Source organism: Nelumbo lutea, chromosome 4, assembly GCF_056320005.1.
Source record: "Nelumbo lutea isolate HS-2025 chromosome 4, American lotus-T2T, whole genome shotgun sequence".
Lineage (NCBI taxonomy): Eukaryota > Viridiplantae > Streptophyta > Magnoliopsida > Proteales > Nelumbonaceae > Nelumbo > Nelumbo lutea.
The window spans coordinates 90,728,669-90,745,543 of NC_142687.1; the positions used below are offsets into that span (position 1 = coordinate 90,728,669).

General features: G+C 38.7%; 2 protein-coding genes across 3 annotated transcripts in view; both read left to right on the forward strand.

The window, feature by feature from the left end:
* The window catches only part of LOC148861740 (uncharacterized), a 30,202-nt gene extending 23,666 nt beyond the window's left edge, over positions 1-6,536 (forward strand). For both annotated transcript variants that reach the window (XM_088940881.1, XM_088940882.1), the window contains 2 exons: positions 5,506-5,608; positions 6,240-6,536. In XM_088940881.1, the coding sequence (XP_088797007.1) occupies positions 5,506-5,608; positions 6,240-6,328 (192 nt within the window). In that variant the 3' untranslated portion in view covers positions 6,329-6,536. The remainder of the gene's footprint in view (positions 1-5,505; positions 5,609-6,239) is intronic.
* A 2,751-nt stretch (positions 6,537-9,287) lies between these two features.
* On the forward strand, positions 9,288-11,238 carry LOC148861741 (BSD domain-containing protein). The gene has a single exon (XM_088941813.1). It carries the CDS (start codon positions 9,641-9,643, stop codon positions 11,051-11,053), a length of 1,413 nt encoding a protein of 470 aa, XP_088797939.1. The 5' UTR covers positions 9,288-9,640; the 3' UTR covers positions 11,054-11,238.
* Positions 11,239-16,875: the final 5,637 nt, after the last annotated feature.

The following is a 16,875-nucleotide window of genomic DNA, read 5'->3' on the forward strand; positions in this document are numbered from 1 at the left end:
GCATATCAAACTGGAAGGACCTTGGAAGGGACCCGATTAATAAGGTATACTGCCGTGAGGATAGCATCCCCTCAGAAGCGAATAGGGACATTGGAAGTAAACATGAGGCTTCTAGCCACTTCCAAAATGTGCCTATTCTTCCTCTCGGCAACTCCATTCTGCTGAGGTGTATGAGGGCAAGAGCTCTGGTGGATAACTCCATGATGAAGAAGATAAGATGTCAATGATTTAGCAAAGTATTCCTTTGCGTTATCAGATCTAAGAACTTTGATCTTGGCATCAAACTGGGTTAGGATCATTTGGTGAAAATTTTGGGTCAGGGAAGGTACCTCATCTCGTGAACGCATGAGATAAACCCAAGAAAAACGGGTATGGTCATCAACAAATAACAAAAAATATCTGTACCCACCCATGGAAGGGATATGATAGGTCCCCCAAATGTCAGTATGCGCAATATCAAAAGAATTATCACTCCTTTTATTACTCAATAAATAAGGCTTTCTACAATGCTTAGCAAACTCACAACCTTCACACAGTAGTTGAGACAACTCATAGACTCCAAATAAAGTAGGAAACAGACTCTGTAAAGTTCGAAAAGACAAATGACCTAATCGGTTATGCCAAATCATAACCGGACTCACACTCTGAGAAACAAAAGACAACTTCTCTACTGACTCTCCCTGACGAAACCGCTCTCCGAGCAGATAGATCCCATTCGTCTCACGGCCAGTCCCAATCACCTTCTGCGTCTCTAAGTCCTGAAAAACACATCGGTCAGGGAAGAAGGTTACTGAGCAGTTCATATGCTTGGTAATACTACTGACTGAAAGAAGTTTAGTATCAAGCTTAGGAACATGCAAAACAGATGATAGGGAGATAGTATCTGAAAGCTTGATGTCACCCTTCCCAGAAATAGGAACCAGGGAGCCATCAGCAATAGATACCTTATCCCTACCAGAAGACAAATGGTAAGTAGTAAACAATGAAGGCAAGCTAGTCATGTGATCAGATGCACCTGTGTCTATTACCCAATAAGGTTTAGTAGTACCTGGAGCTGAGGCATGATAGGTTGAAGCTCGAGTACCTGAATGGGCGAAGGCAGATGTGACAGAGGCTGATGGAGGCTGCGGTGGCTGAGCTGAATTTCCAACCTCCTTTTCTAGCTGTATTAGGGCAGCCCGAACTGCAGCTAAGGTCTTCAAAGATGTTCCTTTTGTGCCAGATGAGGGTGCTGAATTAGTGTTCATGGCTACATGAGCAGTGCCCTTCTTATTTCTTAACTTCACAGAAAACCAAGTGGGGATGCAGTTTCCAACATGTCTCTTTTGTATGTTTGGGTTTCTTACAATGTTCACATACTACATCCTTCTTGTCTTCCTTCCTCCTGTCCTTCTCTGAATCACCCCCTGATTTTGGTGTAGCCGCTACAAAGGCTGATGTGGGTTGCATCATAACCTTCCTTCTGGTCTCTTCACTGTGTACAAATGAGTAAGCCTGAGAGAGAGTCACACTGTCTCTAGTCAAAATCTGCTACCTCACAATATCATATTTTGAGTCTAGTCCCGCCAGGAACTCAAACACTCTGTTTGTCTCGATGTGCTTTCTATGGGTCTGAGCATCTTTGGGACTCTCCCACTCAAGAGTCTCTAAGTGATCAATCTCATGCCACAGGGACTTCAAGGTAGAGAAGTAGACCGACACCGGTTTCTCTCCTTGTTTAAGGGTGTTCACTTCACATTTCAATTCATATGCTCTGGCAACATTAAGGGGTTGGGAGTAAGTTTCTTTCATAACATCCCATATCTCTTTAGCTGTCTTTGCTCACAAATAATTCCGGCTAATATGAGGCTGCATAGAATTACATAGCCATGTCATAACCAAATAGTTTTCTTGCATCCACTTGGTATATGTCGGGTCTCCCTTGGAAGGTTCTTTCATATCTCCCAAGAGGTACCCTAATTTACCTCTTCCACCAATAGCCATCATGGCCGATTGGGCCCATTCCAAATAGTTTGATCCATCAAACTTTACGGTCGTAATCTGACCACCCATCTCAAAAATACCACCATAACTGATGTTCCCAAGACTGCCTTCTGCCTGAATTTTAGACTCCATTTCTGTCAAGTCTCAAAATAGCACTTGAATCACCAATCACAATCAAAACAGTATAGGCCTGATCTGTATTCTCAGTGTATGTGCACAAAACCGAAATAATTCTGATCTGAATCCAACTAGCCAACACAGCAGTAGCTGTTCGTAGATCTCTAACTCCCTTAGAACTCTGAGAACAGCTTTGAAAAAACTGATATGCTAAGGAAAGTTAGGGTTTTAATCAGTCCTGAAAGGAAGCAATTCAGTCACACAGTCCAAACTATATAGATGAGCTTACAGTAGGGTTTTAATCGGTCCTGAAAGGAAGCAATTCAGTCGCACAGTCCAAATTATATAGATGAACTTGCAGTAGGGTTAATAAGAAACCCTAGAATCTGATCAGACCTACCAATAAACTTAAGAGTAGCTCTAGGTAGATCACAAGGTTCAGTCAAACACTAGGGCTTGCCGCAGTTCACTTTCAAACCCTAGAGTAGAGAGAAACACAGTTCGGCCAGGGTTTGCTGTAAAACCCTAGTGAATCGAAGAGAGAAAGAACTAGAATGGTTCGGCTTCCCCTCCAGATAGGTCAACCTATCTTCTCTGATAGAACTTCTCTTAAAAAGTAAACAACTTACAAGGAAAAATTAGTTCGCTGCCTTCTAGGGTTACCTGAACCCTAGTCTTCTCTGATCCTTCCTGACCACCAACACTCTGCAACCCTAGCAAGTTTCCAACAGCTGCTAGCACCTCTGGCGATCTCCAAGAATCAGTCTGCGAACTCCTCTTTTTCAGCTTTCAGTCCTAGCGAATTCTCATGTGGTCGTCTGGTATTAGACTCACATGAAAAACCCTAACTTGGCTCTGATACCATGTAGGTTTTCAAGACTGTTATTCAGTCTTGACCACTAAGAGATTTCAGGTTCGATGAGAAGAGAAAGTGAAGGAGTAGAAGAAAGAGTGGTGAAAGAGTAGTAGAACACAGATTTTGAGGAGAAGAACAGAATGCCAATATTCTGTCGCCGCCACTTTAAGTTAATATATATAGGTTATGCTAGTTACATGAAAGGACATATCTGCCCTTGGTGTTTACATCATAACTGCTAACAAATAACAAACAATATAAAACTGAAACTAGAAATAACAGAATAGCAAAACAACCACAGCTGTGACTAAATACATTCTACCCTACGGACAGAGTGGGACCACAGCTGTGGGGCCCACATCAATGTTCTCTACAGGAATTAAGTGTGGAAGTAACTGTTAATTTGAACATACAGAGGAAGAGAAAATCCCTTTTCCCTCAGCCAAAACTTCCAAAAGCCTTGGCTTTTTATAACAATATATACACACATTTATTGGACTGCTAGCCTTTTCCTTCATGGACCATTTGGAACAAAAACATGGCATATCAGGCAATTAGGAACTATAACTTGAGAGAGCTACCATTTGAGAGATTAGAGTGGTAGGTCCCACTCCCTCTGCGAGCATCATTTTAATGCCTTTAACCTGTTGCAAGATTTTGAACAGTCTAATTCTGTTTGATTCAATTGCCAATTGCTACATGATGGAAAGGAACCAGGACCTTTAGATATGTGAGGTATAAGCTCTGAGGAATGAGGCTTAAGCCTCATCAGTTGCCATTTTATAAGGAAAACACAATATGCTAAAATGAGGAAGGGTACAGAAGTACATGTACATTTACTATTATATGATAAAAGCATAATATGATATGATCACAGAAACAATGACTTCGAGAGAGAAAGTCATGCAAACCATTTAACTTAATTATCTTTTTTCAAAAAAGAAAATCAAGTAGATGTTGTTTGAGGTCTGTTTGTGGGGTGTGCTGCCTGTATAGGTTAGGGTTCATTCATTTTATTTTGGTGTCAAATCCTATTTGTTGGACATTGTTGGTTGTCTCATGGGTTTGGGTCCAGTGCGGGACATGGTTTTTTATCAGTAAGCTGAAGAAATTTTATTAATAATAAAGAGAATATGCAGTGTTTTATATAGTATTGTATTACTTTTTTTATCTGTAACTGAAACTTTTATTATCTGATAGTGTATATACAGAAATGCACCTAGCACCCCTTGTATTGGCGTAGCATTTTCTACCCACCCTAAAAAAGCTGAGTTCTGGATGCATCCTTCTTTGTCAACCTATATACCAAGAAGTTGACAGACCCCACATGTAATTTGTGTTCAGTGCCTCCACTAGTTGATCAATCTCTCTTAGGAGATGTCTATATTTCCAAGAGTCAGTCCAGCTGTTTCTTTACCATCTGACTGTTGTGTGTGAGTCTCCTTTCACCATGAGATTCCTAAAGTTCAAAACTTTGGCCATTTTCATAACTTGCAAGATAGCCATAATTTCTGCCTTAGTTGAATCTCCAACACCAATGGGGCCTGAAAATAAAACGTTTATCTGTTCTTCATAGTCCCTGAAGACCTCCAATTCCTGAATTTCCTGGGTTCCCTAGGCTGTATCTGTAAAAGTTAAGTTTGACAATGTTAGCCATGGACAGTGCCAAGGAGAGCAATAATTGTTCATTGCATATTATATCAATTCCCATTTTTTCAAAAAAATAAATTTATGGAGTATCCAGTGGGTTATGGTTTTTCTGAAAACGATTTTTCTCTGCTCTTGCAAGGCTGGTTTCTTTTTGGGTTGCTGTTCCACATTTTTTAGTTTCATGCCATACATTCCTTGTATACATCCTATTGTAATGGGTCTTTCCACCCTGATTTCTCTAAGGATGGTTTTTCCCATTCAATTCATTGGTGTTATTATGGTTTCTTCTCAATATTTTTTTTGTCCTTAAAGTAAATAGTATATCAAATACTATCTTTTTGTATTACTATAATACTTGATTTTCCTTGTAAATTTGTTTTGCAATATGCCCTCGAAGTAAGCAGCACATTGAATGCTATCTGTAACATTTTCCCATTTTTTTGCTCTTCAAATTCTGAAACTCCAATATTTTCAGGTTTTGTGGTGGTGGATAACTAGGATTTAGTGTATGAAATAAGATTATGAGGGCCTCTATGTTGCCTTGCACATGGATGGCTTAAATAGTACCTCACGTTCATTTAAGGCATCACAAGTTGTGCAGAATGTGCCGTATATTTCTAGGCATGAGGCTTCCACCATACAATGTGCAAAAAGATATGCATATATCCTGTGAAATAAGTTATGAAAGGATCACATGCTTTGTTGTATTTTTAAGATACCCTATCCCGTGAATGGAACTTTTGATCGAATGGGTGCTTAGATAATTATATACCAGGAACTGGTAACTTTATTATAAACCACTGCTATTCAATTCATGCTAATATATTTTTTTTAAATGTTACCTTATCACTGATAAAAAAATTTAAGTATATTCTATCCACTTTTTCCTTTTTGTTTAGGTCTTTGTTGCTAATCCAAACAAACCATTGGAAATAATCCAAATCTTAGCAAAGAACCATGAAAAGCTACTTGAGCTCCTCCACAATCTTTCTGTTGGCAGAGGTACGTTTCTAACGTTGTGAAGATTGTGGAAATTTAGGATACGTAATGCCTTAAACTGAAGGAATGCATTACTTGGTACGGACCAATAAAAAAAATACATGGCACATGTGCACTGTAAGCTCGAATTTGCTACCCACAGCTGTTCCTACATCTCTACCCACGGAACATCACAGCTGTGCATTGGGGATATCTTCCTTGTCATTCATGGGAAGATGTTCCCTATACACGGTGTGCTGTTGTGGGTAGGGATGTGGGAACAGTTTGTGAGTAACAGATCTGGAGCGGTGTGGGGCCATTAGGCCTGAACTACCACTGCTTTGGAAAATCTGAATATGCTACCAACAAGACGCCACCAACACAGCTTCCAAATGATCTATAGCAGCACACCTGTTTGTTGTCATTGATAGGGTTGTACCTTTGAGATGGCCGTCATATTTGAGATGTGCAGGTGCAGCTATAGATCATGTTTTTTGGTAAACAGATCATGTTGGAAGATGTGGTAGCATCTTGTTGGTAGCAGATTTGGACTCGTTTTGGCTTCCCTTCTATCCCACTCCCTGGAAAAAGAATATAGTAAGTTTTCTTGCTCCAATCATTCTTCATGCATTTTTGTCTTCTCCCATGGTTTTAGGTGGTGATGATGAACAATTTGAAGAGGAAAGGGACTTGATTATCAAGGAAATTAAGAGAATATCTTGCCTACCAAATATTGCTTCCTAGTGCGCAAGTGCAAATAGCATACTGTTATCTTCTTTTGTCTCAGAGTTTTCTATATTCAAGGATTTCCTTGTACAATCTACTACACTCATGAATGGAGTTTATTTGCAACAAGAGTTCAAGATATGATGCAATGGGTATTCTGAGAACTGTCAGTACTACTGGAATCTTATATGAATGTTAAAAGGAAAATGAGTTATTACTCTTCGTATATCTGATGTCTTCATTTTGTATTCAATGGCATTATAATATGCTGTATTTTATGGTGGGCAATCCTTGTCTCCTTTCCGATTGCAGGCACGTTAACTACTAACCCCGGACTCTCTCTCTCTCTCTCTCTCTCACAGAAGAACCAAAGTAGAAGATGCAAGAGAAAACACCTATGTTCCTGATTTTCCTAACAAAATAGAAGATAGAAGATGGGTAAATTACTTAAACCTCCCCTGATATTCATAAGGCTGTGTTTGGAATTAATGTAAAACGTCATTAGTGTATTTTTACACTGATGACATTTTACACTGAACCAGAAAGTGATGGATGGAAGAGTGTAAAATTTTACATTGATAAAATCGATTATCGATGTAAAACTTTAGAGTTGATGAGGTTTTACATCGACTATCAACGTAAAACTACACTCCATCCAAACGCACGTAAAACTAAACCAGAGTGTAGTTTTACGTCAATAATAATTATACCCTCTTTCCAGACGCATACAAAACTGAATTGATTTACATCCCATCCAAATACAGCCCAAGTTCCTAACAAATACTTGAACCTTCCATGAACTTTGACCTCTCCAAAAACCTCTACTGATGTTTTTAATCATCCCTTCTATCAGTCAATTTTTAGGAGCCTAACAAATCAATGAGGTCATGCTTTGAAAGTTTTTTAAAATATCCAAAACATAATGATGAGGTTCGATTTTCCATTGACCCGTCTCATCCGATTATATATCATTTGACATATCTTATTGGTATAATTTTTCAAATTCAATTACCCTAACTAATGCCCATTTAACTCGCCATAATTGATTTTATTTAACACTTAATTTCCTGTAATTGATTTATAATTAACCTTATTTAATACACCACTTATAATATTAATTAGCTTCATTTCCCGTAATTCAATTAATTCCATTTAAGTCTAATAGAAGGGTTATAACAAAGGTTGCCTACATAAAACATAAGTATTTAAGCCATTAGCGACTGGACCGCTCCACAATATCTTGCTAAATTAGCACTGATAAACAACTATATTATATCCATGAGTATTAAGTAGTTATGGCCTCTAGAAGTTTGTATTTATGTGCTAAAAATTTTTCACAAAAAAAGCTAGTTTTATAAAATGAGACTGGTTCACCGGGTTAACTGACCAGCTTAGCGGTTTTGGCTGATTTTTACCCAATCTGGTTTTGGGGGTATGACCAAGCCGACTAGGGGCCCAGGTTAGATAAAACTAGCATGTTGTTAGAAATTTTTGAATCTAGGTTGCCTACATAAAATGTGAATATTTGAACCACTAGACCACTCTATTATCTTGCTAAGTGAGTATTGATAAACATCTATATTATATCCATGCGTATTAAAGTACAAAAAATTCATTTGCAAATACCTAGATCTCAAGCCATAATCAAACCAGCTCTGAATGCTTTTGCCTCTATAATTTCAATCGTCCACTTAAGAGAATTTTTTTTTGGGTGACATACTTTAGAGGTGAGCAAAAAAAAAAAACCAAAAAATCGAACCGACCGAAAAACCAATCGAAATCGAACAAAAAAATTGGTTAACCGAACCAGTTGGTTGGGTTCGGTTAGGTGTTTTAAAAAAACTGAAGGTACCAATTCAGTTTCAGTTAACCAATATAAAAAACTGACAATTAACCGAACCGATAATAAATATGCATTATATATAAATATGTATATTTATGATATATGATATATTATTTATTATTTAAAATATAATATTTTATATATATTTATAATTTTTATTGTAAAAATAAAAATAAAAAAACCAACGAACTGAACCAACAGTTAACCAAACCGGTCAACAGATTAACCAATTGGTTTCAGTTACCGGTTTTCCCAAAACTGGTAGTACCGGTTCGGTTAACCAAACCTTGAGCATCCCTAACATATTTCATAAGAGAACATAATTTTTCTACTTATGAGACAATACCGATATTTATTAAATTTAGCCAGTTTTAAAAAAATATTACAACCATCTAGTATTTTGCTTATAAGGGCAAAACTTTTCGAAAAGCATTTAATTTTAAGGGGAAAACAATATGGACTACAGGAGAAACCTGCTGCCCATCCCATTATATGAATGGGCATGCAAGATTATATAAATGGACTGGCCCAGGCCCTCTTTTGCCCATTTATATCTTCTAGGGAAGCCCAGCCCAATTTCATTGGATCCGTTATGTTCCTATTGCATTGAGATAAACCTGCCTTCGGGCTAGTGGTGTAAATCGGGTGAGTTGTAAAATTTACATATATATGTATAAATATATATGTAAACTGGCCCAGGCCCTCTTTTGCCCATTTATATCTTCTAGGAAGCCCAGCCCAATATCATTGGATCCGTTATGTTCCTATTGCATTGAGATAAGCCTGCCTTCGGGCTAGTGGTGTAAATCGGGTGAGTTATAAAATTTACATATATAAATATATATAATTGAGTTGGGCTCAGGTTGGATTCAAGTTACCTAAGAATTTCCAGTCCTGATCCAAAAAATTAGAAGAAAGTCCAATTTCTTTGATCTAAACCCAGACCAAGAACAAAAATACAAGCCTAACCCGTATAAAATTTCGAACTGGGCCGATTCAGGCTTGAACTGTGACAGCCCAAGTTGCACCCCTAATTCGGGCTTTGGAAGGCAGCGTCGGTGCTGGAGTCGAGCCAGATGGATGATGGAGTGGGGATGAGGCCCATCCTATCGCCATCGGGACTCCTTTGAAATATACAAATACCCACTGCTGAAGTAGAAGGGAGAGACCGGGAAGGGTGCGCATATCGCACAGTGCGCACGTGTCGAATTCTTCTAAATTTCCAATCTATCCCTTCCTGAATCCTGAAGCTCTCATGTGCCGATCACCTTCAACCGACGTTTTTGATTTTTGTCCCACCACGCCACGGCACATCTCCTTGAGATAGTTGTTCGTTCGATAACTTCATCACTCGTTCCTCTCTCTCTCTCTCCTCTTTTTTCGTTTCAACTCAGTCACGATCTCATCCGAATCGTTCCTCAATAAGAACAGATTTTTCACTGAAATCCTATCCCTAGTTCTACAGATTATTGTTTGTTATTTATTCCATGGATTTTTTCAAATCTGTCTTCTCGGATGATCAAGAACCCTTGGATGTCAAGAGAAACCAGACTTCATCGGTATCGGAATCTCCTAGTGGCACATCCGAAGTACAAGAAGAAGGAGATCCAGATCGGGAAGCTCTGTTGGATGAATACGAGTCAAATCCTAACCCTAGCCCCACTTCTTCAGCCGCTTCTGGTTGGAGCTTCGGCGGCTTCATCAAAACCTTCGCCACAAAATCTGAATCAGTTCTTCAGACGTACCGCCGCGATCTAGAGGAATTTAGCTCTGGTTTTAAGAAGGAGACGGAGGCGCTCCGTGAAGCCGCCAGTCGCGCCGTAAAGGATCTTCCGGCGTCAATCGAGGTTGGGGCGTCGGTTGCGCAGGAGTCGCTCGAGTCAGTTGGGCAAGCAATTGATGACTTAGGGAACACCGTGTGGCGCGGGACGGCTGAGATCATTTCCCACGGTAAGGATGTGCTTCTCTCTGCTGATCAGGAGAGCGATTCTTCTGATAGCCAGCATTTGAGTAATCCGATTTTGAATTCAAAGCGCTACAGTAAATTTGAAGCGCAGGTTCATTCAATTCAGACCGATTTAAATACTTACTGCGAGGAACCCGATGATTTGGACGACTTCAATAAGTGGAAATCTGGGTTTCTGATTGAAGAGAAGGCCAATGAAATTGAGAACTTATGCAGCGAGAACGGTGTTATGGAAGGGATCTATATCAAGCTTGTTCCTAATACTGTTGATCATGAGACATTTTGGGGTCGATACTTTTACAGGGTTCACAAGCTCAAGCAAATGGAGGATGCTAGAGCTAATCTTGTAAAGAGAGCAATTTCTGGGGAAGAGGAGGAAGATTTGAGTTGGGACGTGGATGATGATGAGGAGGAGGAGGAAACCAATGCATCGGATTTGAAGGATGGTACCGCCGACAACAAGGCATCGGAGAAACATGTCGAGGTGTCACAGTCTAGGAGTTCTGATGTTGTTCCTGAAATGGAAGGGAAGACATCTGACATAGAAATTGATGAGAAAAGTCACATTGTGGAATCTGTTAGTGACAATGGGTCTGATGAAAATAAAGTGTTGCCGGAAGCAAAGGCAGATCTGGCTGGATCACATAGCGATGAGTCAGTTGCAAAATCTGACGAGAAGCAAACTGAAGGAAAGGCTGGCCATGGTGAATCTTGCAAAGACAGTGACGTTTCAGTTGTCTCAAGCCAACCTTCAGTGCCTGAGGAAGAGGACTTGGGATGGGACGAAATTGAAGATCTTGGCAGTAACTTTGATAAAAAAACTGTTGGGGGCAGCACCAATAGAGCTGATCTATGCAAGCGGTTGAGTGTTGCAGATGATGACGAAGATTTAAGTTGGGACATTGAAGATGATGATGAGCCTGTGAAGCCATGAATAAACCTTGATATTATAATAATAATAAATGGTTACAATGTGTTACATTATTTCTCTTTTCATGTCCCCTTTGGGGATTTCTTCCAAGTGTTTAGTTGGTTATTTGATTATGATTGTTTAGTCTCATTACTTCGTTTATAATGTAAATATGTCTATTTTTTTAAAGCAATTAGAGTATTTATCTATATACATCTCTTTATATTTGAAACTGAAGCAACTGTTTCCAAGAATACTTTTCTTTCCGTATACTTCATTTGGTTAGGGCATCTTTTGGTAGTGTATATTGCTTCACATATGGGTGATTTACAGGATGCTATCCCCACAGTCCTCTTCCCCCAAAAACAGAAAGAGGGAAAGAAAGGAGAAAGAAGTAAACAAATATAAGCATGGCTTCTTGTGCAGAACTGATTGTTATTGAACAATTGAACCTGGAGCGTCCAGGTAGTGTTCTGTTCACCTGTTCATGCTCAGTTGGGGAGTATGCATTATTTGATGTTTCACAGGTCATTCCTTATTTGATGAAAAATATTTTCAGGTTAATAATAGGTTGTGCATCACTGTCAGTAACATGTTTCTATTGCTCATTTATTTTTCTGTTTTTTGTTTTTGTACTGCAATTTGAAGTCTGTATTACCATTCAAGTATGGTGAAGTTTGCTTCCTTGTTCTCGTGATAACAAGTGAAGGTTATTACTCTTTGCTGATAAGAAGGATAATAACATATGTGGGTTGTAATTGAATGCCAATTACCTGTATGTTGTATCTTACTTTACAAGGTGTAGGCGACTCTTTCTTATCTCCATTTTTTATTTTTTTGTGCTGGTATGTTCTTGTTGTGCATGATAATTTCTACCACTTTTTGATGGAAGACCACTGTTTTGGCTGAATGCATTGATGTTTTTGCGTTGCAATAGATATTTCATTTTTTTCATTGTTTATCAATGAGGTTGTGCATTCAGTTACCATCGCTTTTCAATGGCTCAAACATTGGGGAACTTCAGTCTTTAGTGGACTTGGGTGTTTGATGGATTATTCCCAAAGGAAGTCTTGGTTTTCATTTCTTGAAGTTGCTTGTCTTCTCGTGATTAATTGGTGGAAATTAAGGCTGTTTGGTTTGAAGGAATAGGTAGGGAACACAACCTAAATGAATGGTTGATTCTGTACTATGCCCAGTTATTTATACCATTAAACAAATAAGTATTCATGGTTCTTACAACCATAGAACATGTTGAACATGCCTTTGGAGTAACCCTAGAGGCATTGTCATTATAGCAAGCATTCAAGATTCCAAACTGGTAGTTTTTTTTTTTTTAATCAGGTGCTTGTACATTTCTTCCCCTCTTCTATTTGCCTTTTCTGTAATCTGTACTTCTCCTTAGTACTGAATGGTTAGAAAAGAGAATATAATGGGCTAGGTAATGATTACTAGGTTATTGTACTTGTTCTGCTTGTTTTAAATACTCTACAATTTTCACTTATTATACCATTTGGACTCCTAATCTATTGGTCCCATTCCCATGCTTCTTGTCTAGTAGGATGGCACTATCTCAGAATTTGTGTGTTTCTTGTCTAAAGGGGGTTTACAGTTACACTGTTACAGGACCATGGAAGTGTTCTTCGAGTCATAAAGCACTCTGTGAAGGACGTCCATACATAATGAGTCACATACAAGTATATGATCACCTAGACCTCTACCCTTCTCTAGTTTGCTTAAAAAATGGCCCTATCTCAGAAATGGTGTCTTTCTTGTCTAGTAGGATGAATTGGAAATCCAACTTTAAAAGGGGGTTTACAGTTAAAGGGCCATGGAAGTGTTCAAGTCATGGAATTTATGCACTCTGTGGACTGTGGAGTATGTCCATACATAATGAGTGACATACAAGCAAGGTTCAAAGTATTGATACTGGCCGATACGCTGGTAGGGCATATTGGCTAGTATCGGCCCTTTTTTTAAGTTCTACTTTTTTTTTCGATTTTGGTTCAGAGGGGCCGGTTTAAGTCCCGGCTACCCTCTGAACCAGGGCCTGACCTGATACAACCCCTGTAGGGGCGTATTGGGAAGGGCCTGATACATAACGATTTTTTGATCCTTGCATACAAGGATTTGATCACCTAGATCTCTACCTTCAAAATGTTGGATATTAAATTACCAATGTGAGCCTCGGCCATTCTTTTTTGGTCAAGGCAATACAGGATAGCCCTGCTCTACCAAAGAAACTAATGGCTTTTGGTTGGGGGGGGGCGGCACTCAAAATTAGCAATTCTTGTGACATGTACCAACATGGATGCAAAAACTTGGAAATCTACAGAAGAGAAATCATGAGAACGGCTTATTGGCCTACATATGTTTCAGCCTTGCAAGCCAAAAGCCTAGCATATCATTCAAATACAATCAGGTGGCTAGCTGACCATGGCAGTGGGCCATGGGCTTTAGCACATTTTTTGACTGAAGCAAGGGATATCCTTCTCAACCTAAATGCACAGCTGGGTTGGATCCCCAGGGAGCTGAACACTGAAGCAGATGGTGTAGCAAAAGCTGGTTTTCACAGGGATGTCTTATTTAGTGATAGTTCTCTCCCTACTTAACTTCTGAGTTGTAATTTCTGTGTACATCTCCTATGTGCATTTTTTCTTCAAGGAGACTGCTTTGGGCTTGATTGCAAGACTTATTCTGTTTTTCCACCCATCCTTTGGGTGGTGATATCTGTATTCTCCTTTTTATCTTTAATGAAAGTTACCGTTTCTTATAAAAAAAATCATTCAATATGGTGGAAGTACATGAATAGCATCTTTGATGGAAACTAAGTTTTATATTGCAGAGTAAAACATAGGAGATATGTTATTGCCTTTACAGATCCATGAACCTCAGAACTACCAGGAGGAGTACCACATAGAAAGACAGGACTTAACATCCTCATAGACAGACAGTCTGTTCCTTCATCCAGGAGACTGGGGATTGGGATGAATCTATCCCACTGGTTTACATTGAAGACACCAAAACCAATAGTTTATTACAGATCCATCAAAGCAGGGGGGGGTCATATGGTAGGTGTCTGTGGAGAAGAAACAATATTGTCAATGCAGAAACAAAAGAGGGCTAGGATGTTATGGAGATGCACTAGGGCTGCTCTGTTGGGTGTTGTGGAAGGAAATGAATTACAGAGTTTTTACTGAGAAAGAAAGAAGCAAAGATGTCAGACTTCATCATGATCAAGGTGGCTCATTGGGTGAGGACAATGGATTTTTTTTCTTCATATTCAGTTGATGACATCATGCTCAATTGGAATGAGGTTGCTGAATCTGCGCCTGTTAATCCATCTAATACTGCAGAATGGACCCCTCCGGAGAGAGGTTTCATCAAATTAAACTTTGATGGGAGTTGCTTGGATATGAGGGTGGTAAAGTGGTGGTTCTTTATTCGGGACCAGCTGGGAATGGAAACTCTCTTCGGGCTGAGGTATTGTCAGCAGTGGAAGGAACCCAAAAAGCTGTTTCCCTAAATATTAAGAACTTGATAATTGAGGAGGATTCAAAGCTGGTGGTTAATTGGCTGCAAAAAGATGAACGGAGTCATTGGAAATTCAATAATGAAAAGAAAAAGATTAAATGGTTAAGTCAGAAGATGGAATGGAAGTGAGAGTTCAGTGGGTGAAAAGAAGTGCATATTCATTTGCAGATTCTCTTGCTAGGCAGGGGACGGGTAGATCTAATCTTTTTTGGGCACATTTATATTTGTCTCTTGTAAATTTCTGTTTCTTGGGAGAGATAAGAGAGGTCATCTCGTCCTCTTTTCATCTGATGTAATTCCTTTTAATTAATCAATATAATTTCCAGTTGTCGATCAAAAACAATTACAGAAATCTCGGCATACAGAACTTTCCTTCATATGAGGCCTGCTCCATCAAACTCAGAACAGAAAGTGGAGAGTAAGAATAGGTACCAAATGTTCTTGTGCAAAATATTTCATGATGGCCTTCCAAGGACAAATGGACAAGGAATGTGGCCGAAGAAGATAAGTTGTGTCATAGCCAAACAGAAACCCTGTTCTACTTTTCTTGAGCTCGGCTTCAGTCAGTGCAAGCCTGTCCTCACATCATTCCAACAGCCTCTTGCAACCCTGCTTTGGGAATGAGATATTCCCAATGCAAGGCTGTAAAGGGTGTTTCACTGTCCATTTGTGTGAGCAAGTTGGATACAGGGCCTACTGGGTATTAATCTAGAACGGATCACTTGAGCAAACATACAGGAGGTGATTTAGACGTGGGGGTCCGGTTGGATCACTCAAGCAAACATGCAGGAACGAACACTCAAGCGAACAATTAGGACCTTTTAACACGTTAAAAATGTTAATATCCACTCTAATTTATTTCTGCAATTATCTGATCCCTTGGAAAATCCGTTCCATTGTGATTATTTCTCTGTTTAATAAATGTGGTTTGTTGGTTTGTTAAAAAAAAAAAAAAAAACTAAAATGAAGAGCGTCATATATTGAAAACTCTGGGTACACAATTTTTGCGCATCCAGCGTATCAATACTTTGAACCATGGGCAAACACAGAGCCATAAGCCAAAGAGCAAAGAGTCAGAGCAGCAGCAGATAGGGAGGAAGAAGAAGCTCATATTATATTCAAATGTTAAAAAAATAGGTGTAAACAAATTCAATCAAAGATTGTAGATGATCCATATGAAAACGAACTTTACTAAAATGTGACTTGTTTTGTCTTTTACCTTTGTCTCCATCTGTATGCAGTATCTTGAATGTTGACAGTTCTTTTAATGTGGTAAAAAAATAAATATTCTTTAATGTTTATCAAAAATCCAAAATAAACGAAAAGATAAAACGTGGGGTTCTGTTTTTCAGAGTCGTCGGTCGAATTCATTTAATTACTTTGGCAGAAGAACTTTATAACACAATTCCTGGCATGGTATTAAATACGAAAACAGATAATGTGGGATTCTGTTTTTCAGAGTCGAATTCATTTACGCAGTTCTTGGCATGGTATTAAATTTTGACAGAACTTTGTAACGCAAGAATTTTCATTCCAAATATGGGAAACAAAATGGAAAATTTCAGGATTTCAGCTGCTTATTTCCTTCGAGATTTTAAATATAGTATCAAAATCAATAATGTAAATTTAAAATGTTGTACAATATATTCGTATATTAAATATAAAAATAATTAAATTTGTCAAAAGTTTTGCTTGAAATTGCAAAAATAATTAAATCCGCCATTGCTCTCTTTTTGGACTAGCTAGTGCCTAGTGGATACACAGTTAACAACAAACAATCAATATGTTCTCTCCCTTTCTCTCCATTTTGTATGCATTTACTGTTCTAGATAAAACTATCGACAGACTTTAAGGCGTTCCATTACCAATGCCCACCAGAAGGGATCATTCCATTGATATCGGTAATGGCCACTACAAAAGGTTGGTTGGTGTAATGGTGTCGACCAAAAGAAGAAAGAAGAAAAAATCAATAAGATTTCTAGCAGGGGATGGTGAACTCGACATTATCAAGTTGAAGAATCTAATCTATCTTTCTGGTGGTCCAGTACAAAAGAGTGATCTATAATGGATGTGATTAATAAACCACAGATCATTGGCACAATGAACCTGGAGCTCTTCTGCAACATCATATGCCTGTTTTGATGTAAGAGAACAACAATCTAGTGGCAGTGCAATTGCACAAGGGAAAAGCCATGATTGAAATAAAGCTAAAGCTTCCCTTTCTTATCTCCATTTAAAGTAAACCAGCCCCCTGGATTATCCGCAGGTGCTAAAAGCTGATTCCATTTTAACCACCACACAAAGAAGACAAAAAG

Coding starts and splice junctions, on each gene's coding strand:
- LOC148861741 (XM_088941813.1), top strand. CDS start 9,641: ATGGATTTTTTCAAATCTGTCTTCTCGGATGATCAAGAACCCTTGGAT.